Source organism: Calliphora vicina, chromosome 5 (genome assembly GCF_958450345.1).
Source record: "Calliphora vicina chromosome 5, idCalVici1.1, whole genome shotgun sequence".
Taxonomy (NCBI): domain Eukaryota; kingdom Metazoa; phylum Arthropoda; class Insecta; order Diptera; family Calliphoridae; genus Calliphora; species Calliphora vicina.
Genome location: NC_088784.1, coordinates 99463329 through 99489331, shown reverse-complemented (window position 1 = coordinate 99489331; position 26003 = coordinate 99463329). Strand labels below are relative to the sequence as shown.

Here is a 26003-nt window from a genome sequence, read left to right as displayed (position 1 = left end):
ATGTACCCTTTAAGGGGCAGGGTGAAAATCTTGTGACTTAATATGCGAGGATTGATTTAATTTAAAAAATTGTTATAACAAGTAAGAGTGGTATATTCGGCTGTGCCGAATCTTATATACCCTTCACAAAGTATCCTTTATGATAAAGGTTGAAAACAATGATTGCTATTTAAATCGAGAAATCGGCCTACAAATGGCTGTCCTTTACAACGGCCGGCGTATATAAGGCCATAGTAAGTCAGACCTACAATGGGTCAAAATCGGGAAACATTTTTTTTACCTGAATTTTTCAAAAATTTAACAAAAAATAAAAAAATTTACAAAAAAAATATTTTTTTATTTGTTTTTTAATTTGGTTACCTAAAATAAATTTTTTATAATTTGATGAATGGTATATAATATTTCGGCACATTAACTGCCTGTTCCACGATGTCGAAAGAAAAATGAGTCGAAAAATTTTGTATGAAAACCACTCAGTTTTTAAAATTCTTTCGAATAGTTTTCATACAAATTTGTTCGAATCATTTTTCTTTCGACATCGTGGAACTGGCAGTAAGTACCGTTACCTCTAAGTTACCGTTACCGAAATAACAGCAATTACCGTTATCGTTACATTTTAACGAATCAATACCTACTTGCTCAATATAATGAAAAGTGTATATCGATGGCTTAATATAAAAAAGGCGTAACTATTTTTTTTTTCAAAAATATCAATGAAAAAAGTGTTATATTAAATAACTTCATTAAAATAAAAAATAAACTTTAAATGAGAAATAAAATATGATGTCTCTTCTTATTAAAAATTGCATTAAAACTTATATTGTGTCTAAAATTTTATGGATTTTATTAAGTTTTTTCCTTCTCCTGTAAAGTAACAAAAAATCGAGTTACGCCTTTTATATATTAAGCCATCGATATGTAATTGTATTTCAGAATCTTGATGAGTTTATTTACAGTTACTTTTAATTTATTAAAATTCCCGTAATATTTTGTTGCTGACGTAACCCTAATTTTATATATTTTTTCAACTTATTTAAAATTGTAGCATATTTTTAGGCATCCAATATAAAATAAATGTAAATTCAATTTAATAAGTAATAAAAAAACACTAATTAAACTGATAAGAAAATTTCACAAAATCCCAGCAATGACAAATGCAAAATCAAATTATGAATAATAAAAAATTGCAACAAGACCAGAACTTTGAACTAATGGAAAATATAACAACCAGACTGATTTATGAGCACATTTCAATGGGTACGTTTTAATGATATTTTTTTTTTGGCATAATTACGTTTTTTCAATGGAAAATAACACAGCATTGCAATTTATTAATAAATTTTCAAAGAAATTAAAAAATCTTTATTTTTATTTTATTGAAATGGTATTTTTGATTTACAAAATTTTATAAATTAACAAAAGTACTAACATTTATATTAGCTATATATGTATATATATCAATCAATATCGTTCAGACGATGTATTTAAATACATATCATATTTGATTTTGCAGAAAATAAACTAATCATTAGATTAATACTACATAGAATTAATGAATATGTAACTATTCTAAAAAATAATACATCAGTTATTTATATATGTATATTTATACTTTGAATAACTCTTTTTTTTAATATGAAAATATAATAACAAATTTGATTTAAGTTTAAATTATGATAAGTTATTTTCGTGTGTCAGCAGAAGATGCTTCAGATTCTGGCTCAGCTGATTCTTCTATTCGCTGTGCTCTGGCTGAGGATGGCGGTAAGGAAACATCATGTTCTTCATCCGATTCAGTAGCATCACGTATTAGAGGAGGCTGTGGTTTTCTTTTGTACAAATCACAGGTTTCATTAACATAACGATTGAATACCTCCGGTTTATCGGCATAAACATGATGACCGGCGCCAGTAACAGTTTTTATTTCAACCATAGAATTGCCACGCACTGATTTAATTTTCTCCCCCGAAGATGAATCAATCCAAGAACGACTGCCGTATATAAAGGTGATGGGTATATCTTGACGCACATCTTTGATGCGATGAATCATAGGGTTTTTGGCCCAACCGAAACTCTCCATCATGCTGTGGAAGGCCGATTCGCCGGTGGGATCTTGAGCATTACATTGGTGAATGTACTGAGGCAACAACTGTATATCATCCTCTATTGTAGGGGCAAATTTACGCATTATATCTGGTCTGGTTTTTTGTACCACCCATTGACCAAAAGGTCCAGCTGCTCTTAAAGCCCATAACGGATTAAGAGGTGTGAGTGCGTATGCTATAGCTCTTACCCAAAATGGTATTTGCTTGCTGGTCAATGCTTCGGAGGGTTTTTCTGGAAATCCCCAAGGATCGGCCAGTATCAAGTGCTTAACTCTATCTGGGTATGTTAGAGCATAACTGGAGGCTATAAAACCACCCATCGAATGACCCAACAGAATCATATTGCTTATATTCATTTCACGTCTCCATTCTTCTACCGACTTAACAAATTGCTTTTCACAGGTCAAAGCATCATTGGAAAACTTGGGTCTCGAACTTCTGCCAAAACCCAATATATCAATGGCAAACACTGGACGATCTTTTGCCAAGGCATCAAAATTCATTACCCACAATGCAACGCCTGCACCCAGGCCATGCAGCATTACCAAAGGTACTTCTTTCGAATCTGTATTAAAGCTAACCGTCCATATTTTGTCCGACTCTCCAATGGCTGGTCCAATATCAACAAAGAAACCACGATAGGGTGTTTTCAAAAATGAGAGAATTTTCTTTTCTACGGCTCGTAACATGGCGGGCGAACTAGCAGTCCAATTGTATAACCATTTAAATATCCAAAAACCTTTGGGCTTGTAGTCCTTAATGCAATGAAAATAAAAGAAATTGATACTGTTATTCAAATTACATTGTTCTTCGGGCAAAACTATAGGGGTTGTCTGTCATAGAATACAATCATTGTTGGAATCGGTTTTGAAAACGACAATAAAGGTGAAATCCAATGTAATTTTTTTTTAATCGATTAAGAATTTAATTCTAGATCGAATATAAAACCGATAATTTTCGATTTCACGAGACTAATGTACATTTTCTGTGGTTTTCAAAACCGATTCCGACAATGATTGTATTCTATGACAACCCCGTATTCATTTATATGCTTGTTATAGTACATAATTCTGTATAAATATAATTAAATACACTGGAAATTTGTAAATAAATGAGGTTTAAGATGAGAAATTGAGTAACGTGATTTTGTAAAATGTATATATTGAAGGATTGTTAATGAACTATTAGTTAAACGATTTTGTTGGTAGTTAGTAGTCAGAGCTTCGAATTAAGGAATTCAATTTCAACTTAATTCACTAAAATCTTAATTTGGAATTAAGAAATGTTAGCCATTCCTACATTTAGATTCATTTAAATGCTATTATTTAAATATAATTCATTCATCGTGGAATTTAACCTTTGAATAACTGCATTAAAATATTTTTTTAATTCATTCAGTTTTGTTTTCGCAAAATGAGTTGAAAAAAATTTACTTATGCTTTTTGTAATAGATATAAATTGAAGAAAAATTTAATCATTCAATACATTTTTGAAGCAGTTTTCTAATGTATTTGAATTAAAGTAAATTTAGATGATTCAATAAGGAATTAATTCTATGAAGAATGTATTCTCAAAGGAATGAATTCAATACATTTGAAGTACAAAGGTATAAGGCTATGAATTCATTTAGTGATAAAATTTAATTTAGGATTCACAGTTTTTTTTCCATAATCTACCGATATTTTTTTTCATTTCGAAACCCAAAAAATACAATTCATCTAAATTTAGTTTCAATGACTATAAAATTTTTGATTTTCCACATATGTATTTTTAAGGATTTTTAATGAATTATTGGATAAATGATTTTGTCATTAATAAAAAATATCACTGAATATATATCTGGGCCAAGGGTTTGGTTTTGAATTTATGAATTAAAAAATAAATAAATATCACGCTATTATTACGGGATATAAAGCTATTATAACAAAATATACATTTTACAACAATTCTTCAAAAAAGAAATCTCATTGTTACAAATAAGATTGCTATCGCAAGAAGCTAATAGAAATTAAAAATAAATATGGTACAATAAAATAAATATGTAGTTATGTATAAACAGAATTTTAAAACGCAATGACACTTGTCTGAAACAATGAACTTTGATCTTTCGATTTAACCGGCAACTATTAAGAATATGAGTGTTATAGCAACTATAGTATTAATTATTAAAAAAAAAAAAAACATTATAACAATCTTATCTAATAACAATTTTTAAATGACTTGAAGAAAAAAAACAACAACAAAGCAGAGTTGAAATAGGGAAATTGCAAAAATTACTCAACTAAAATTAAAATAAAAACAGAAAAACCTCAAATAATACAATTATTCTTTTATTTTGTATTTTTAAAGTATATATGTGAGATAATTTATTAGTTTTTAATATAAAACAAAATATTGTTCATTATTTATAAATAAAAATTAGGTTTTTTATTATTGAAAATATTTTTATTCTGACTTACCTCTACGTCCATAGTAGTTTGACAAATATTTGACTGCTCTGTTGCCAATGTCATTGCTGCTGCTGTTCAGAAGATCTTTATTTTTTTTTTTTGTATTTTGTTGTTATTTCTTTAATTATTTATTTTAATGTAATATTTTGTTTTCAACTATTCTTATGTGTATGTACTTATTTATGCTCTCACGAGTATGAATACAATTTTTTTTTCGATTTTCCTAATGTCAGTATTCTAAATAATTTCACAATGTTCTTTTAAAAGTTAATCATAAAATATGAAAATGGTATAACTGCATAGAAGTGGTTTAATAACCGGGTTGATTTGTAAACTGTTTGTTCACTATGACTTTTATAAAATAATACTATTATTATTATTCATTTACAAAGCTTAATTTTTATTTTTTCAATTTTGTAATTAGACCCCCACTCGTGTGTGTGTTGTTTCCACAATGTTAGAATTTTAATTGCGTCTATGGTACTTGAATTCCACACTATTTTATTTGTTTTGTTTGTATGTTATTGTTGTTGTTAATTCTACTTCTAGTAATCATCTGTAGTTGTGTTGTTATTTTTATCTGTGTTGTTTTATTGTTACTTTTAGCAATTTCTATTGTTCTCTTGCCTTTCTTTTCCTGGTTGATGATAGTATTGCCAACCTCATAGGTTGGCAATATTGTTAAGAACTTTTTCTGTTAGAACATTTCCTAGTCAAAATCATAGCAACACTGTGCGTGGTGAAATTATAACGGCTAGAATTTTAAATCGTTGCACAGTGGGAAATTTCAATCTTGTTTACCTAAATTAGTACTACACAAGTTTGCCATTTGTAATTTCGCAATTATTGAATAAATTTACAACATAGTTTATTTTATATTTTCGAATAATTCGATAGGCCGGGTTTTTGTATGGATTATCCGGCTTTTATAATTAAGCATTATTTAATGTCTAGTTCGTTGTAGTTGTTATACTTTTGACAATATTTTCTTATTTTTGTTTGTTGTAAAAACAAACCAATAACCGATCAGACCTGTTTGTAAAGAAAATAAAAAATTTTCGATTTCAAGACCAATTCAAACTGATTTCGATGTAAAGTATATTTATTAAGAATATTAAGGTTTCCAAAAAAATCATTTTAAAAATTTTTATATTTACTACTCTATTTGGCGAACAGTTAATTAATAAAAAAACTTTTGATTTTCGTTATTTGTAAAAATGTATCAAACGAATTTTAAATAAATTTTGTTCTACACCACTTCCAATTGTATTTCTGAAGATCTTAATTATATTTCAGAAAATTCCAATTAAATTTCAGAAATTTCCAATTGTATTTCAAAATTTTCTAATTGAATTTCAAAATATTCCAATTATATTTCAGAATTTACCAAATTTTCTGAAATACAAATATAAACTTCTGAAATATAATTGGAATATTCTGAAAAACAATTAGAAAAATCTGAAATTCAATTGGAAATTTTGCAAGCTCTTGTTGAGCCAATTCTTTTGCCTGGCATGAGTATTTATCTTCCGTTTCAAAATCACCACCATAAATCGATTACTAAGTCATAGACAACATTCAAATAACTTTCCAACAACGAAGACAACGCCATAAAAATGCGGACCAACAATGGGATAATATCGCGACACATATATTTTAATTGTTTAACCCAATTTTTTTTCACCTAATAAATTTTATTTTACCATGAATTTTTATACCATTCACCATGAATGGAAAGGGTAGGTATATATAAGTTTGTCATTCCGTTTGTAAGTATGTATATATGTATATTCTGGATCGTTATAGATAGCGAATTCGATATAGCCATTTCCGTCTGTATGTTGACATCTACTTCCCGTAGCCCCCAAATAGCTTACATACATGATTCATACATCAATATATCGGGAATTCTTCCGGCTCGGTTGCTATTTAAAATCGACAAAATCGACACACAAATGGTTGAGATATAAGGAAAAAACCGAGACAACCTCGATTTTTGGCCTATTTTTGATCTATATCTGGATTACTAAATCATTAACATAGACAATAAGGATATCTAATGATAGATATACAGCTATATATAGTAAGTTGGACCTACAATGGGTCAAAATCGGGAAAAATATTTTTTAACCCGTTTTTTTTTCATCAAACAATTTTTTTGCCATAAATTCTTTTTCAAAAAAAAAAAAAATTAAAAAAAAAATAAAAAACAATTTTGAAAAAAAATTGAATTTTTTTTACCTAAAAATATTATAAAAAAATTATTTTAAAGTATAATTTGGTGAAGTGTATATATGATTCGGCACTGCCGAATATAGATCTCTTACTTGTTTTTAATTAAAAAGTGTTTCACTAAAACATTTTTTGCAACAAAAATTAGTTAATCTTTATCTTAAAGTACTTTAATCGTTATCTAAAAGTTATTCTTTGATCTTAAAGTTCTTTTGATAATATCATCTCGATAAATAGAGCTGTACTAAATAAAAGTACCAATCGACCCCACCTTCTGCAAAAACAGATACTAAAGAAAATTCGTTTTTAATTTGGTTTTGTGGTTTTAGGTGCAGCTTTGTAAGTTTTATAGTCTGTATACTCAATGTAAATTCATTTATTTTCTTTCTTTCGTTTTAATTAAAAAATTAAAATAAATAAAATACATTTTTTCAAAATATCTATGAGCAATAAAGTTTACGTATGCAAAAAAATCACAATTTATGGTATTTGAAACTTGAACCAAATGAAAAATGTCAATGATTTTTTTTGCAAAAAAATTTGATTAGTTTCATAAGCATAAAGTTTATTAAATTTTTGAAAAAATAATGCTCATATATACAATTTTTTACTTAATACTTATGTTTATAAAAAAAATAATAGTTTATATTAATATAGTGTATAGCAATTGTAAAGAATAATTAATAATAATAATAATAAAAAAATATATAGAGGAGAGAAGCTTACATTTAATAATATAGATAGATAGATAGATCGATTTATATACAATGTTAAAGGTATTAAGTATTATTGACAGAAAAGAATGAATTTCTTTTAACAATAAAAATAGTATAAAATTATAACAATATTTAAATTAAAAGAATTGAAATAACTGAAGTATTAAAATAACTTATGCTTTTGTTATACATATTAGAGAAATGTTTTTGTTTTTTTTTATAAAGAACCTATATTTTGTGTAGAAAAAAACTATATACTTGATTGTAATACAAAGAACAATGTTGAGTACAATTTGTAGAATACATTTTTTTAAATTTTTCTTTAGGAATTTGTTAGAAAATTAAAAATTTTTTTCTTTTAAATTTAAGCGAAACTTTAGTAAGCATTTTTTAATAAATGTATACAAATCTGATAAAAGGTGTTATATTAGAAAAGTTTTGATAATGAAAATATTAAATTTCCAAGAGCGATTTTCATAAAATCCTCAGAAATATTGGATGGATTGCAATGACTACTGTCATACTAAGTTAATATATTTTCAACATTGTTCTTTTATTTTGAGGGGAACAAAACTTTAGGGTCTACTGGTTGGTATTAATGGTTTCTATAATTTTGTTCGAAACGACAAACGTTACAAAAATTTGTATGGAAAATATTCAAGTTTCATATCTTTTTCCCAGAATTCATCATACAAAAATTGTTTACGTTTCAAAACGTTTCGCTTCGTTTAATTTTTTTGTTGGTGCAGTTGTTTTTGATTTGTTAAATTTCTTTAGGCTTCTACACTATTTACACTACACTGAGAGCTAATATCGAAATCAGACACAGAATCTGAACCATAACCCCCACCATTGCCATTACCAGCCGGTCCAGTCGTACCAGCGCCATTGTACGAATGTGGTCCTAATGGTGTGGCATTGTGAGCTGATCTGGGCTTAAGCACATCCGGTATATAGATAGGTGCCGGGCCAGCTATTTCAACTATACTGGGACGCCTTGCCTGGGTGCAGCGTTTAATGGGTGACATGAAGGTAAACAGCGTTAGAGTTATAACTAAAGTTATAATCAATATAATAGCCCTGGCCATGCCCGAACCACGTATAGCCGATATCATGGCCATTATAAGTAAAAGTATAATGATAGAAAATTTGGTCATAGTGACAGCTGTGGAATGAATCTTACCACCATTACGAGAGATCATATTAGAAGGTCCATAGGCAAAGTACAAATTATGACGATCAACAAAATGTTTAAAGCAAATGTAGACCATGGCGAAGGGCATTATCAAGGGACAAAAGACACTGTAAACTATGGAAATCGTAAACACCAATGTTGTCCAGGCATAATGGGTGCCAAAGGGAAATTCTAATAAAATCGATTTGCGTATGAAGGGTGTTTCGGCCTTTGATTTGGCCGTTATCAACATCCAGATGTAAACTATCAATTCCGGAAAACGTAACAATTCCAGCGAGGTACCAATAAAACCGGCCGTTATAATATAATTGACATAAAATGAACCACGATCGGGCACAAAAATACACTGCCACCTTAAGGTGTCATTGCTTACGGACCACTCCAGCAAAGCCTGGGCCGAGGTTAAACCCAAAGAGGGCAATATGAGAATCATAAATAATAAATAACCAAAACATTTGGTCATTATGGAATAATTTTGTTTCGATTTCGTATAATGACTCATCCATTTATCGGAAAAGGCTACAATGACGGGCATAACTATGGACAGGGTCCACAACATCAAAGTGGGCAAGAATTCCGATACCAAGGGTGAGAGTTTTGTTATTTTATCTTTGGCCAAGTGTATGCTGTCCAATAAATTTACAATCATGGCGGGTGTGGTTAAAAAGAATAGCGCCGCAAAGAGCAAAGTATTTACAATGGCCCATTTCAATAGCCAGTGAGTACGACTGACGCTTAAATTCTCCCAAAACAAGTCATCTGGTGAGGGGGCAAATGTAAGACTCCATTGGCGATAAGTGCCGGGTGTAAAATGTGCTACGATGTTTTGGGCCTCCTGTACTGTGGACACAGTGAGGAATGCAATGCCTAATGGTTCATTTAGGGCAGCAGCTCTAAGACGTGCAACATCACCATGTAGATTCCGTTCTTCACGTTGATAATAGTCGTAGGCATTTTCCGTTTTACACTTGCAAAGTTCTGGTCGGACCTGGAATGGTAAATTTTTCGATTAATAGACATGTTAATCTAATATTAGGGGATTCATTTCATAAAACAAAGGTATGAAATTGTAAAAAAAAAATAATTTTTTCTAAATTTTTATATCAATTTTTAATTTTAAAAATTATTTCGAATTTTTTTTTTAAATTAATTTTTAAAAAAATAAAATTTGATTTTATTAGTGAAAAACATGTTACGAAAAAATAGGTTTGGTGAAAAAAATTCGATTTAAAAAATATTTTTCCCGAATTTGACCCATTGTAGGTCCTTACTATGGACTTACTATGGCCTTATAATGTACGTCGTTGCAAAGGTCTGTCATTAGATAACCATATTATCTATATTAATGACCTAGTAATCCTGTTATAGTTCAAAATTAGGTCAAAATCGAGGTTGTCCTGGTTTTTTCCTTATATCTCAGTCATTTGTGCTCAGATTTTCACGATTTTAAATAGCAACCGAACCGGATATATTGATGAAATATTCACAATGATTTCACAAAAAAAAATTACCAAAGAAATTTTTTTCCACCCAAAAATTTTTTCAAAGAAGTGTTTTCTTCAGTCTTTAACATTATACTTTGTAGAATGGTATATATGATTCGCCACAGCCGAATATAGCTCCCTTTTTTGTTTTTCTCTTATTATACCCTACACCACCATAGTGGGGAGGGTATTATGCGTTTGTGCAGATGTTTGTAACGCCCAAAAATATTAGTCTAACACCCACCTTAAAGTATACCGATCGACTTAGAATCACTTTCTGAGTCGATTAAACGATGTCCGTCCGTCCGTCTGGTTGGCTGGCTGGCTGGCTCTCCATGTAAACCTTGTGCGCAGAGTACAGGTCGCAATTTTGGAGATATTTCGATCAAATTTGGTACATATTACTTTTTCGGCCCAAGGACCAAGCCTATTGAAACTGGCTGAAATCGGTCCATTATTTCACCTAGCCCCGATACAAAGTCCCCTTTGAAATTTGACTTTATCGGTCATAAATGTTTAATTTATTTTATTTATTCATTTATTTTGTAATATCAATCTATGTATCTACACAAATTTCGCTCCAAATAAGTTTTATATATACAAAATTCATGTCACCAAATTTTGTTACGATCGGTCCATAATTAGTCATAGCTCCCATATAGACCCGCTTCCGAAAATCACTTTAACGTGCATAACTCGCTTAAAAATGTTGTTATACACACAAAATTCAACATAGTTAAATTTAATATAGACATAAATCACACGACCTAATTTCAAGGTGATCGGTCCATAACTGGTCATAGCTCCCATATAAGGCCCACTTCCGAAAATCACTCATGAATATAAATTATTGATATTTTAAAAGAAAAATATTTTTACTCATTTACTTGGTGTAGGGTATTATATGGTCGGGCTTGACCGACCATACTTTCTTACTTGTTTTTTATTCAAAACTTTCACTTACAGTTAATGTGTCCTTATCTCGATGATGTTCACAATAGATTTTCGCATCCAATACTCGTTCGTATTCCGCCGTGCGTATATTTAACTTCGCTATATTATAGGCCACTTGAACGTCTTCTATGTTAACATCGGGAAATAGTTCTTGTATATAATTGCGGATCACTGTCTTATTGCGATCATTATGCGAGATATTCGTAATCATAATCGTGCGAGTGGCAGCCTTTTTAAATGCATTACGACCCGACGAACGACGCATAATCAAAACAATTAAAGGCACATATATAACGGTGACTATGACATGAACCCACAGCCAGGCCGAATCGGGCGATAAGTTAGCCATGGTAGTGCGTCCAAATGCATTAACATCATACTCATCGGAACCATTAAGGAAATTTACGGGCAAAATTATAACTAAAGAAACAGCGGTTACGATGGCCATGACAACCATTAAATGTTTCTGAAATGACAAATAGTAGACAGCATCGGGTCCAGTATGCAAAAGTATTTGTTCTTTGCGCAATTTAAATGTTATAATGATCCAGGAAAATATACCCTGATCGTATTGTATGGGTGAGAGCGGTGTTGAGTCTGTAGTGTTGGACGTAATACTGCCTCTGGGCTCATCCAGACCATTGGGCGTTGTGGTGCCTGCCGAATGCGTTAGACTGCTTTGATGTTGATGTGAACTATTTGAGGAGTGGGGTTGCTCTACCAGAGAGCTGCCACGTGAATAAAATACTTCGGTCCATCGTTTTCTACTGCCATTACTGTGGACCAATGCCAGACGTCCGAAATCACCGGCCTGGTGCCTAAGTACTGTAAAGAGTACTAATAATAGAGTCCAGGCTAAAACGTTGAGAATTAGTGTTTCGGGTATGCCATTGTAGGCATTTGTGATAATTGATGTTTTGTTAATTGCATTACAGCCATATTTCGCATCATCGTCCCAGGCACGTAAATTGAAAAGACTCTCCATTTTCGTTGTGGTAGTGTGATTATGCGTTTAAACGCAATCGGTGTCTTTTAAAATTAAAGTATAGTGTCTGAGAAGAAAAGAAAAATTATGTTTAGTTTATAGAAATTAAATTGTAACTAAATTGTGGTCTTCAACTTTTATTATCTCTAAAAAATAAAATATAATAATTCCCTCTTATTCATAATGAAATTTTTATTTTATCAAACATTCATTGTACCGTGACAAAGGTTTATAAAACATATCGCTCATTTGCTGCAACAACGTCATAATTAAAAAAAAAATCGTTTCGAGAAAAACGACTTTCTTAAATAAATTTTCAACAAATCATGCGATTTCTGAAATAAAACCTGATTTAAATAGTAGATACTAATATCTTTCTAATCTGAATTTATCTCAATTTTTTACTTGTCAAATATACGAGAAAACATGAATTTTCATTTTGACGTTTACAACAAAAAAACACATACAAAAAATAATTGACTTTTTTTAAAACTGATAAAACTATATGAAAGACTAAAGGACGGCGCAATTTTGTATTACTCAGTTCAAAACACCCGGATTTTGAGTTATGACGTTGTTGCAGCAAATGAGTGATATGTTTTTTGTTGGGAATATTCATCTTATTCATAATGATTTTTTTTTTATTTTAAAAAACCCTAGCATAGAGTTCAAAGCTTTTTCAATACGGTTCTAGACATAGAATAAACACATAGAACGGAAGGAGAGAGTAATATATATGGAAAAATTACTCTCTTTTCACATATACAATAACAAAATACATGCAATACATTCTCATGAATTAGGTTTTTGACAACAGACTTAGGTTTTTGGCTCACAGTTACCTATCTAGTTGTTGTCTATGATTCTAGACATTAACTTATCAAATGTTTAGCATTCAGTTCATTATTAAAGTGATTTGTTTGGTTTGTAATCAAAACAAATCTAAGGTCTATATTATATGTAAGTACATCAATTTAATCGATGTGTTGCATTAATACAATTTTATTGTAATTATTTGTTAATAATTTTGCATGTTTGCAAAAATCTAATAAATTCCATACAATTTTATTTCATACACACATTTTTATTTTATCAAATTGGGTCAGATGACTAAACATTACAATTAAATTAAAAAATATAAAATAAATAAAATATTTAAATACATATATGCATTGTTAGGCATTACGACCTACAACTACGGAGAAAAAGAAATGGAAAATGGAAAAATTTATAAAAATTTTAACAGATAATAGAAAATGTAGACCAAGAAACATCAAGTGTGTTTTTAAAATGTACTTTGATTTAAAAGTTTCGTTGTATACAAGTTTGTTTTTTTTTATCATGGAATATGTTAAATACCTACATTTTCTATTTTTTATCAGGGGAAAGTGCTGTAAAAGTTAATATTTAAATAGTTTTCTAAATGATAATGTGAAATTAAATATATTTATTTTTTTATTTTATCTATAATTTGATATTTGCGCGAGTACTGATAACATTTCGAATAATAAGAGTGTTATATTCGGCTGTGCCGAATCTTGTATGCCCACCATCAATATGTGTCAATAAAATATGTTTATGCTATAGGGGTTATGGGGGGTAGGATTAATTATGGACCGATCCTAACAAAAGTTGTTAGAAAAATATATTTTCTTATAAAACTTGTTTATGTCCAATTATTATAAGACAATTATGAATGATCAAGTCATTTTCTGAGGGGGACCCTGTATGGAGACAAGGGACAAATGTTGATCGATTTTCGCCATACTTTACAGTTCAGTATTGCCGCATAATCAAAATATTTATGGCTGCTTAAGCAGTATTCCGGGGGGATATTTGTATGTGGGCTAGGCGAAATCGTGGAACGATATTTCCCATTTTCAATTGAGGGTATTTGTGGAAAATTGCAGCCAGCTCCATTCGTTTGGGCCCTATCGTGTTTTTAACAGACAGCCAGGCGGATGGACATAGCTAGATCGTCTTAGAATCGTATGCGGACTAATAATGTACATTATACTAAGTGGGTTACGTCAATGTGTTACAAACGGAATGACAAAATCAATATACCCTCCATTATTTTTGATTGTGGGTATTAAAATCGGTTGTGATATAACTACTGTAGTTAGAAGATATGCATGTTTAAGGGTTTCCATTTATTATAAATAGGGAAGTTTTTATTTAAATATTCTTGATATTTTATAAAATTTTAATAATTTACCAAGATTTATGATTTTTTTTGATAAGTTTTTAGTTCTTTAAGGTGCTTTATTCCCAATTTAAATATTATAACAAGCTTTTAAATTCAAACGATAACATTTGTCATGCTATTGGCATTCGTTCGGATACGGGCGTACAGGCAAAAAACATTTATTTGCATAATTCCGGTTTCCCTGTTCATAAGTTTAATATTAATGAATTTGCTTTGATTGATGGACTGAATTTGCAAATTTTTTGAAAATTAATTCACTGGTACAATAGCAGTAACTTCTTGATAATAACACTAGCTACAATAAAAATATGTAGGGGTTCTCATATAGCAATTCTGTTTTATTGGAGAATATATAGAGCGGAAATATATTGTTATGGTTTTTCTCGATCACTTCGTTTAGTACATTTTATACCTTCACCATGAGTGGCACTGGTTCTTCTAAAGAGAGTCAACTCAAATTTTTTCAATTTTAACTTTTTGCAAAAAAATCGAAAATCTTACATCATTTGTTGTACTCTTTCGCCAAAAAAATTCGGTTGTTTCCGTCATCAACATTCATAGTAATGTATTAAGTCTTTGCGGTTGAGTGGTCACTTTACTAACCACCTTTTCTATAGTCTTTAAAACATAGTTTATTGGCATCTATAGCCATTTTGCTAAACAATTATATTTTTTGAAGTCATCGTTTTTGATTTTTTGCAAAAGTTTGCCGATCAGTTTTTTTAAGAGACTTTCACGCATTCAATAAAAAACGAACAGAGTGTTTATTGTTAATTTTTATTTTGCTTTAGCTGAGGAGCATCCTGACTTTAAACTACCGTAACTCAGCCATTTTCCAACCGATTTTTATAAAACCTTTTCTGTTTAAAAGTTAAAACTCACATGTATCAAACAAAAGGACCAATTTTAAAAATAGTTTTTAAATATTTATGTTTTGAATTTGTATCTTTAAGGTCTTTTCACAAAAACAATGTGACTTCAACAATCACAGTTTAGCTCAAGTAGAACCATAAACATATGGTTTCCTTCAACTAGAATAAATAGTTTGGAGTTCCAGCAGTTTATTTTGGAAGAAAATCACGAAAAAATTCTTTTATCAGCAAGATCATGTTGCACCAGATTGGTGCAACATGGGTTGTCTGTTATTCGTTGGTAAGTTTATCAGATCTTAATGCTAGGGAGAGCGTGCCCAATAAGCATTTTTACTGGTATTAAAAGTTGAAAGCAAGTGTAATTCAAGCCTTGAATTATAGTCTACATAATTACATTTCCAAATTCCAACAAAATGTTCAAGTGATTGAATTTTTGGGGCTGGTGTTTATTGGGTTAATCCCGATTGGGTTAAAAATGGCTGAAATATAACGCCATAATAATGTTTTTAATTTTTTCACCAAAAAAATTCATCAGCTAAAATTCTTTCAATCTTTTTCTTAAAATCTTTATATAAGATTCGGCATAATCGAATATACATATCTCTCTTACGAGTACATACTTGTTTTATTTTAATTTTAGATACCTATAACTATCTTGTGGGAAGTTGATTAGTACCTATTTAAAATAATTCCAATTGGGAAACCCTACAAAATAGGCCATTATCGTGGCGTCTGTATGTATAAATGATGTTAATACCCCCTCTCTAAAACAAATTAATAAATTTAATAAAAAAAAATATAAGTAATTTTGTAGATTTTCTTTGGAAGGGCACTTAATTAACAAATAAAGAAGTAACACATGACCACTAGCCCAGCATAAAACAAAATAGGTAGTTATTTATAAATGTTGTTCAAAAATTTGTATAATATTGTAATTTTGAAAATATGGGGGCAAAATGCAACGTATGAAAAATCAAATTTTTAACCTATTTTGCATTTAACCTAAACAAAAGAAACACAAATTGATTTATTGAAGAGAGTGAAGAAGTGAGTCTAACAACAAATGAATCATCAACTAGACATAGAGACGAGTTTTTTTATTATTGTTTTTGTTGTTTTTTTTTGACCAAGGTAAGGTATGAAGGAAAGGTAATTAATGAAAAAAAACAACAAACAGATGTGAAATATGAAACTTAAAGATTAAAAAATATATATTGCAAGTTATTTAAACAAAAAAGTTGTATTATAAATAAACAAGGGGTAATTACAACAAGAGTTAAGGGGGAGGCATAGCGTGTAATAAAGAGTGGTATTACACAAATAGTTTTGTTGTTTTGTTACTAGAGAAGTCAATGATTGTAAAATGACAGCATGAAAAGAGGGTAATGTTTGCAAAAATAAAACAAACTAAAAATGTTTTACACCCCCTCCCCTCTCCATTTTTTCTATTTTTCTTCATGTTGAATAGTGTTTTAATACAAACCATAAAGCCAAAAAAAAAAACTATAAAAGTACCATCATAGTACGACAATGAATATATTTGTAAATAAGGAAGTGGAAAATCAATTGATATATTGTATTGTTTCATTGTTAGTCAGAATTGAACTCTCACACAACAATTTATTCTTCTTGCATACTCAATTCAGTTTCTTATTTTTTACCTTAAACCACAAATATCCATATTATATTACGAAAAACCAAAGAAATTCTTTTAAAAAAATCACATTTTCAAAGGGGGCAAAAAGAAAAAAAATAATGCCACGCATTTAAATTTATCTTGTTTTATGCTATATACTAATTATAATATATTTTATTATAAGTATTTTTGCAAATCACTTGGATTTCATGATTTTTTTTTCCACACAACTACACTTTTTGCGTTATTATTTTTATACACATTTTTCTCTTTTTAACACTTTCACTGTTTTCTTTTTACCTTTTTGTTGTCTTATTAGTAGCTTTTTAATGGTATAAAAATGTTTTATTATTTATTTGTTTCTCTTATATTTATTATATTTTTATTAGCTTTGCGAACATTTTTCTTCCTATTATTGTTTGTATTGAAATAGTAAAAAAAACTAAATTGTAAAACATATGTCTTTGCCAGTGTAGACTAGTTGGAGATTTCAACTGTCAGATTTAGCGATTTTAAAACTAGATTAGCGGGTATTTTAACTATTAAGGCCTAATTAGTTTGTATGTTCCGTTACGTAACGTATCTGCTGTTTTGTTTTTAGCTTATGTGAAGTATATGGCGTTAGTTTTTCAGTAATCCTAGGTCTCCATGTAGCAATTTTTATTTTTATTGGGCTTGGAAAAACGCGACGCAAAACGAAGAACGATTTTCCATACATTTGTATTGATTTTCATTTAATTGGTTCCTAGATTCATAATTTTTGCTGAAGAAATAGATTTTCCAATACAAACATTTTCATATTAACTACGCAAATCGAAGTACTAACGACGCAACTTCGAAGCCATGTGACGCAAACTGCAACAAAAACGATGCAAATCGAAGCACTAACGACGCAACTTCGAAGCCATGCAACGCAAACTGGAACAAAATCCACTCAACTTCGAAATCACAAAAATTTTAAAAGACGAAGCGACGAAAACCGGGTTATGTGTATCTTAGAGGTGGAAAAAGTAGAAACAAAAAGAAAAATTCAAATCTGCATGAAAAGGAAAAAGTGGTTAGGGATTTTAATTCACTGTAGAATATCCTTTAAATAGCCAACCTAGTCCCCTGATAAAAACTAGTATGTTACTCAATTTACGGCCAGTATGAATACGCCTTGGTTGAAACAGTTGCATTAGTAGTATAAGTTATGGATGCTACTTTTTAAAGTTACTCTGCTTAACTTCCGATGGCATTCACAATAGCAAGACAATAGTTAGTGGCGACAACAACCAAACATAACGATTTTCCTGTTTAAAAAAGTATACATGCTAATAATGTGTTCTACTACCTTATTTTCATAATCAATTTTTAAAATAATATTTGTAAAGAAATTAAGTTCTATAAACATTTTATAAACTAAAAATTTGTGATTTTTAGTTAGTTTTAGGATAAATATGTTTTTTTTCTAGCAACAAACGTTAAATACTAATGTTTCAAACCTTTTTCCCAGTAGTATTTTCTTCATACAAATTGCTTACTTTTCGTTTTATAAAATGAGGTTTTAAATTATTAAATAAGACTTCATTTTATCAAACGAAACGTTTGGAAGCGTAAGCAATTTGTATGAAGAATTTTGTGAGAAAACTTGATTATTTTCCAAAGTACTTTTTTGTAACATTTGTGGTTTCATTTTAGCAGAATCAATTTGAAGAATGATTAAGGTTTTTCCAGAATCTTATTTTCTTTGCATATATTTATTCAACTCACAATACTTAAAAAAGTAGACAAGTGAATTTTAATAATTTTGCAGAATTTTGTTCATTTTTTAAAAAATATGTATGTATGTAAATCGTAATGGAGTTTTTCATAATTAAAAACGTTTGAATTTTTTTATTTACAAGTTTGGTACTTCATAATTATTCTCAAATTTCATATCTTATCTGGTAATTGACAGATAACATAAAATTGATCAACATTAAAAACAAAATTAAAATACATCAGACATACAATATTATTAATGGCCTGTTGTACTATTTAAAGACTTGTACTATTTAAAGATCCATCTTGAGTAAAGAGTTCATTCACTTCTAAGAACGTATTCGAAATACATCAACAATGAGGTTCGCAATCGTCATCTGTGTAGTTGCTCTAGCTACTCTAGCCTATTCTCAGTCATTGGAAGACACCGTTAAACAAAATAATTCCCCGTCCAAAGCACCTGTAACAAAACCAGCAAAGGAATCAGATGAACCATCTGCAACTAAACTTGTTAATGAACCAGTGAAAACCTCTACCTCGAAACCTGTTAAAGAACCAGTGAAAGCTACTACATCGATGCCTGTTAAGGAACCAGTGAAAGCTACTACACCTGTAACAAAACCAGCAAAGGAATCAGATGAACCATCTGCAACTAAACTTGTTAATGAACCAGTGAAAACCTCTACATCGAAACCTGTTAAGGAACCAGTGAAAGCTACTACATCGATGCCTGTTAAGGAACCAGTGAAAGCTACTACATCGATGCCTGTTAAGGAACCAGTGAAAGCTACTACATCGATGCCTGTTAAGGAACCAGTGAAAGCTACTACATCGATGCCTGTTAAGGAACCAGTGAAAGCTACTACATCGATGCCTGTTAAGGAACCAGTGAAAGCTACTACATCGAAGCCTGTTAAGGAACCAGTCAAAGCATCTGTATCAACGCCTGTTAAAGAATCAGTCACAACTCCTGTAGTAAAACCTGTAACCGAAAGAGTTCAATCAAATTCAGACTGAAGCTTTCGCCGTTACCGAAATAATAGTCACTAAAGTGGTCTGTAATTTTTTGAAAAATGAAATCTAAGTATGCATGGTTTTGTCAACACCATAATAATATATACATTATAGTTTGTTTATGTTCTTAATTTTTAAAGTTACTATAAGTAAATAAAAAAATAAGTATATATTAAAGAAATACTAAATTAGTTTTTTCGTATTTCAGTTAATAATTAGGCTTAAAGTTATTTTCAAAACATTCGTTTTGAAAAAAATTAAGACGCTTAGATTTTGTTTTAGATATGTGTTAAAAACCATTTAACGATAAACCATAAAAACAACACAGAAAATACAAGATATAAAAAAGCGCTAAAAACCTCAAAATATTTTGAAGATAGAATAACCACTTGGCGGTTTTTTCCGAAAAATACCCGCTATCGACGACAAAATACCACCAGATTTAGCTGAAAAATCGCCGTTTTGGTAACACTGGTTGTTTTCGATAAATAATTGAAACAGTTGCATTTTTAGTATCAGTTATGGTACTTTTTAAACTTACTCTGCATTCACAATAGCAAGACAATGGTTAGTGAAGACAACAACCCACAAAAATAACGATTTTGATGTTTAAAAAAATTACTTGTTTATAGTGATCTCTATTAAATTAAAGGCATTATTAATTTTTAAAACAAATTTTTTATGGAAATTTATTTTTGTAAAGCCATTATAAATTAAAAATTTGTTTAGTTTGTAGCATGATAAAAATGTTTTTTATAAAACGAAGCGACAAACGTTAACAAAATAGTATGGAAAATATTCATGTTTAAAAACTTTTTTCCAGTAGAATTCTTTATACAAATTGCATACAAATTTTGGTTTCCAATGCTCGAAATAGGGGCTTCTTTTTTAAAATGAGACCCTGAGAATCAATTTTGAAGAATGATTAAGGTTTTTCCAGAATCTTATTTTATTTGCATATAAATAACTCACAATCCTTAAAAATAAGTAAAAAAACGAATTTTAATTTTTTTTTAGATATTTGTTCTTTTTTTTTTGTAAAATATTTGTATGTAAATCACAATGAAGTTTTTCATAATTAAAAAAAAGTTAGAAATATTCCCAAATTTCATATCTTATCTGGTAATTGACAGACAACCCATTCTAAATTAAAAAAAAACAACAGAAATACAATGTTACTAATTGTTTTTGTTGTACATATTTATAAACCAATTTTTAATTTAGTTGTATTTTTGTTAGCCAAAAATTATACTACTTAAACATCTAACTTGAGTAAACATTTCATTCGCTTTGAAGAACGTATTCGAAATACATCAACAATGAGGTTCGCAATCGTCTTCTGTATAGTTGCACTAGCTACTCTAGCCTATTCTCAGCCATTGGTCGACACCGTAAAACAAATTCAATACCCGTCCAAAGCACCTGTATCAAAACCAGAAAAGGAATCAGATAGACCAGCTGCACTGAAACCTGTTAAGGAACCAATGAAACCAACTGTATTGAAACCTGTTAAGAAACCAGTGAAACCTATTGTATCGAAACCAGTTAAGGAACCAGTAAGACCATCTGTATCAACGTCTGTTAACGAATCAGTCACCACAACTCCTACAGTAAAACCCGTAACCGAAAAAGAGGAGAAACCTCAAAAATTAGAATCTATTGTTGAAAATATTATTGAGAACCATAGGCCTAAACCGGAAGTGGACACTTTTAATGGCAAAGTAGTGCCAACACCAAAATACCCCACTAAATTAAATTAAATCACTAATTTGCATTCCATTTGCATTTTGAATCTCTTTTAATCAAAACATCTTTCCTGGTAATTATATTTATTGCAATATGCTGTAGTAAATATTAATTATTTTCTTCTTGAGAATCATTTGCGTTTTCCGCTGAATAATAGTGAAATATTATTACTTAAATTTGAATAAAACTTTATGTCAAGAATTTCCTTTGTTTTATTGTGAATGCAGTCTCACTCGTAATAAACCACAATAAATAAATAATTTGCAGAACATTATTTATAAATAAGTATGTCAATATCAACTGTGAAGCAGCTTAAATCTCTAGGTCATCATTGTGGAAATAGAACATTCTAGTTTTTCCGTCAGATTATTCATGAGATTTTCAGAAGATGGCGCTGGGTATATAAATAGTATTGGCAAAGCACTGAAAACTTTTGTTTTATCGTTATTTCAATATTTTGATTTTTAGTTTTTAAGAGTCAAAAGTCAAGATTTGCGAACATTTAATAACCAAAATAATAAACGATTTTAATGCTAGATTGAAGCAAAAAACTATCTGTGATAAATATTCAATTAATAAATCAGCAGTATCAAAAAAAAAACCATTATATTTCAGAATTTAATTAAATATTTTGTTGTTAATGGAAGTAGATAAAATAATACAACACATTAATGAAATAATAAAAAATACAAATTTCGTAAGATTTCTTTTTTTTAGATTGTGATTTATTAATTAAAATTTTGGAAAAGATTCCTTTGTATTGTTAACCATTGTATTTATATTGCAACAACATTTGAAGCTTGGGAATGATTTTGAACTTCATCTGTGACAAAAATGAAAAACTTGTCTTTGTTGTCCACATAGATTCTTCAAATATTATGTCTCGTCTCTCAATAACGCTTTGGGATTATTTATCATACAACCTGTATGCCTTCGCTACCTGCGAATGCCAGCCAATCATGACATATTTCCCATTTTTCGTTCATCAACTTTGTTGTGAAATTTTTATATTCAATTTTGTAAACAATAAACAGCTGTTGCGAACAAAATAAAATATTGTGAATGAAAAGTTCATGGGAGTATCACGATAGCAATTTTCACTTCGAAATGGATATTTAATGGGAACATAAATTTCACATGTTATTGCCGATAGGTATGATTGTTTTACTTTTGCTTCAAACTGTGCCTTTGGACGATTATTCAAAGCTACTGAACACGAACGAAAAACCTTAAAATGGCTAAGTTTTGGCTTGGCTTTCGTAAATACACATCTGTAGCAATGGCTTCTGTCCACAGATTTTTGTTCAGATTTTTGTTGTTCGTTCGGCAACGCCATTTTGTTGTGACGCAAATTGAAGTTCAATAGATATATCAGCAAGTCGTTGGAATACTTCTTGGAATTTATTTAACTACTGGGACATGTCTTCGTTATCATGAAATTTCAGATTTATCAGACCTTTATAAAGCATTAACTTCTGAATAGGTCCTTTAGGTTTGTGCACTTCAGCTAATTATCTGGCCATTTCAGTGACCCAGTATTTTGTTGTTTTTTATTTATTACTGCTTTCCAGCTTGGATGCATTGAATTAATTAAAGAATCAATCGTCTTCTTTGAAATTTTTTTGCAATTCTCTTCTAACTGCATCTGAGAAAACTTTCTTCCTGATATAATTTTGATATTTTGCGATCAACAATTTCCCATTGGTTCTTTATGGTATTGAGATCTGGCGATTGGAAAAGCCAACTTCATTGAATTGTTGTAACCCTAGAAGCAAGGAATCGTGCTGGAATCTCTAAACCAGGGACTTTACTGTCTTATTTGTGTACTTGGGATCCACCCTTCTTACTCGTCTTACAAATGTTCTCTCATCAATGCCTCTTTAATTGTATTTGGATTCATGTGAAAAGAGAACAGTCTTCCATTTTTGTCTCGATCAGTTTAAATGTTCTTTGCAAAGCTTTTTTTTAGAAATAATATGTTTTTGACGGAGCTGTAGCAACCAAGAATAGCCACGTTTGCCCTGCGGCAAACAGCTTGAGATTTGTCACTAATGTCTTATCATATGACTGACTCCAATTTATATAATTTTAGATCATTTGTCACGAATGGGCTCTTTGTAATGCAAAAAGAAGTCAATTAGTTATTTTAAATATTCCAGGTAATCAAAAGTGAAGTCTATTGTCACTTAAGTTTCTCTAAGTAATCAATTTATTGACACTTTAAATTTGTTTTTTTTTTTTTAATTTAAAAAGTAGCTATTTTACCAACCAGAAGTAATCGTAATCTGAAGTGTAGTCTTTTTACATTTGTATACCCACCATCAGAAAAGATGGGGGAGTATATTGATTTTGTCATTCCGTTTGTAACATATCGAAATATTGATCGCAGGTCCACATTAGTATTCTGGGTCCTCATAAAATGTACGTCCGCCTGTCTGTCTGTTAAAAACTGAAATTTTCCACAAATTCTGTTGATAAGATTTGTTTGGTATAAAATGGACAATATCGGTCCATGATTTAACCTATTTGGCTTCGGTTATTTTACACTCCTGTAGCCTTTTGTCGGGAGTTATTTGGGATTATTTAGCAAGTCGAGTTAAACATTCTTAAAGATTTTGTGTTCATTATGAACAGTAAATAAGCAAGAGACTAATAAATTAATTAAGCAATTCAATTTGAAGCTCTAGTATTAAATTCTTATTTATTTTAGTTCTCGAATTTTATTGAATCAATTTCATTTAAAGCTACAAGGGTTTCTTTAACCAATTCCTCTTCTGGTGGCGGTAACAATCCCAAATTATTTCCAATTTGTTGTCCATTATTTAGGGCAGCCGTTATAATTCGATCCAGTAGACTCATGGGTTGATTTAGAAAAAATCCTTGACACAGTCCCATAGAACCGCAGAAAATTGCCACTGAGACGATGACAAAGAGTGCAGCAAATCTCATTGTTAAGTGTTTGACTATTAATAATTCTGTAGTGTATTTCAAGTTGTATTTTTAACGACACATTTGATGGCTCTAATAAAACAACTATTGATAAGATAAGAGGGAACAATGTGAAAAAAGTTATAATTACAGTACAGTTACAATACAGTTTGAATACCGAAATTGCAGAGATAAATATAAAAGACATAATGAGATGCTGTTGAATTTAATGAGATTCAGAACAGCGCAAATTTGCAATAGATAAATTTTTTAGTTATTATACCGTGCACAGTGGGGTAGAATAATAATATTTTGGAAATAATTCAGCCATTTTTAACTGACTGATCCGATTGGCATGAAATTGCTTTAAGAAGTTTTTCTTTACTTCTTTAAATTGAAAAAAAGTGCCGCTGAAGCACAACGATTGCTCACCAAAGCTTATCGTGAATGCGTTGCATCGGTTTCAACGTAGGAGAGATGGTTTGTTCGGTTCAGAAGTGGTGATTTTAATGCGGAAAGCAAAGATCGCCCAAGCCAGCCAAAAAAGTTTTAAGACCAAGAATTGGAGACATTACTCTACGAAGATTGTTGTAAAACTCAACAAAAACTTGTAAAATTATTGGAAGCTACTTAAGCAGCGATTTCAAAACGATTGCGAGCAGCAGGATTCATCCAAAACAAGGGAAATTAGGTACGAATACGACAAACAAAATGAAATCTGACCAGACCATCACAGGGAACCTATACAGAACACAATTTATTCACCCCCGCGAATCAATATTTCACAAGAAATATGTTCCCTTTTCCCATTTTGCGTTCATCAACTTTGTTCACGTGAAAAAATTCCCCAACATGGGAAATTTTTAGATGGAATTTTGTAAACAATAAACAGCTGTTTCGAACAAAATCAACTATTGTGAATGAAAAGTTTAGGGGAATTTCACGATAGCAATTTTTCCTTCGAGGGAAATGTATATTTCATGGGAACATAAATTTCACATGTTTTGCCGATAGTGGTGATTCATTTGAAGGGAGCATTGTCCGAAAATGCTTAGAATATTCGGCCAGGCATGAAACCGTAATATTCCATCATGACAACGCTAGGCCACATCTTGGTTGGGAAGTTTTGCTTCACCAGCCTTATAGTCCAGACCTTGCCCCGTCCGATTACTATTTGTTTCGATGATCGATGCAGAACGCTCTCTCTGGGATACGCTTCACCTTGGAACAGAGTAACCGAAATTGGTTTAATTAGTTTTTGGCCTCAAAACATGAGCAGTTCTTTTGGCGCGGAATCCATATGTTGTAAGAACGATGGGAAAAGGTCTTAGCTAACAATGGCTAATATTTTGAATACATTTATTTTTAATAATAAAAGATAGAAATTGGGAAAATTCCGGATTTTTATTTAGCACTTTAACTTGTCTTATTTAAATACAATTTATTGATTTAAAATTAAATTACATCCGTTTAAATTACATATTCTTCTACTAAAATCTCTTCTATGGCTTTAGGACACACATTGTTATATATTCTTAACCCCACTTCCATATAGTTGGCCATAAATCCTCACAATGCCGTTTTAATGAAATAATGAAATGACAGTTGGAATTAATTTATTCGCTGATTGTTGTGCAGTGCCGAGAGTTGATGTGCCAAAGGAGAATATTGTGGTTATGACAACTGAGCAGAGATCTACTAAACTAAACTCTACTCAAATTCAATTTATATTTC

At 30.3% G+C, this 26003-nt stretch overlaps 4 protein-coding genes across 5 annotated transcripts; 2 read left to right on the top strand and 2 right to left on the bottom strand.

Moving 5' to 3' along the window:
• Positions 1 to 1327: 1327 nt before the first annotated feature.
• On the bottom strand, positions 1328 to 5096 carry puml (pummelig). 2 transcript variants are annotated; one of them, XM_065512366.1, is made up of 2 exons: positions 4565 to 5096; positions 1328 to 2891 (listed from the first exon to the last, which is right to left on the bottom strand). In XM_065512366.1, exon 2 carries the CDS (start codon positions 2792 to 2794, stop codon positions 1682 to 1684), a length of 1113 nt encoding a protein of 370 aa, XP_065368438.1. In that variant the 5' UTR covers positions 2795 to 2891; positions 4565 to 5096; the 3' UTR covers positions 1328 to 1681. The 2 variants fall into 2 exon arrangements, with proteins under 2 accessions (XP_065368438.1, XP_065368437.1); XM_065512365.1 differs by having other exon boundaries at positions 1328 to 2860; positions 4565 to 5095.
• A 2807-nt stretch (positions 5097 to 7903) lies between these two features.
• Tmem63 (transmembrane protein 63) lies at positions 7904 to 17268 on the bottom strand. The gene is made up of 3 exons (XM_065510815.1): positions 17139 to 17268; positions 11147 to 12188; positions 7904 to 9686 (listed from the first exon to the last, which is right to left on the bottom strand). Exons 2-3 carry the CDS (start codon positions 12119 to 12121, stop codon positions 8277 to 8279), a joined length of 2385 nt encoding a protein of 794 aa, XP_065366887.1. The 5' UTR covers positions 12122 to 12188; positions 17139 to 17268; the 3' UTR covers positions 7904 to 8276.
• A 1670-nt stretch (positions 17269 to 18938) lies between these two features.
• On the top strand, positions 18939 to 19598 carry LOC135961501 (uncharacterized). Its single transcript, XM_065513001.1, has one exon. The coding sequence runs from the start codon at positions 18939 to 18941 to the stop codon at positions 19596 to 19598; it is 660 nt and encodes a 219-aa protein (XP_065369073.1).
• A 1316-nt stretch (positions 19599 to 20914) lies between these two features.
• LOC135961500 (uncharacterized) lies at positions 20915 to 21355 on the top strand. The gene has a single exon (XM_065512999.1). It carries the CDS (start codon positions 20915 to 20917, stop codon positions 21353 to 21355), a length of 441 nt encoding a protein of 146 aa, XP_065369071.1.
• The last annotated feature ends 4648 nt before the right edge of the window (positions 21356 to 26003 follow it).

Bases quoted from the DNA above. Each gene is read 5' to 3' on its own strand.
- puml (XM_065512365.1), bottom strand. From the start codon at position 4,618: ATGACATTGGCAACAGAGCAGTCAAATATTTGTCAAACTACTATGGAC. The intron at 2,861-4,564 runs GTAAGTCAGAAT...CATTGCATTAAG, and splicing joins AAACTACTATGGACGTAGAG to GACTACAAGCCCAAAGGTTT.
- Tmem63 (XM_065510815.1), bottom strand. From the start codon at position 12,121: ATGGAGAGTCTTTTCAATTTACGTGCCTGGGACGATGATGCGAAATAT. The intron at 9,687-11,146 runs GTAAGTGAAAGT...TTACCATTCCAG, and splicing joins GAGATAAGGACACATTAACT to GTCCGACCAGAACTTTGCAA.
- LOC135961501 (XM_065513001.1), top strand. From the start codon at position 18,939: ATGAGGTTCGCAATCGTCATCTGTGTAGTTGCTCTAGCTACTCTAGCC.
- LOC135961500 (XM_065512999.1), top strand. From the start codon at position 20,915: ATGAGGTTCGCAATCGTCTTCTGTATAGTTGCACTAGCTACTCTAGCC.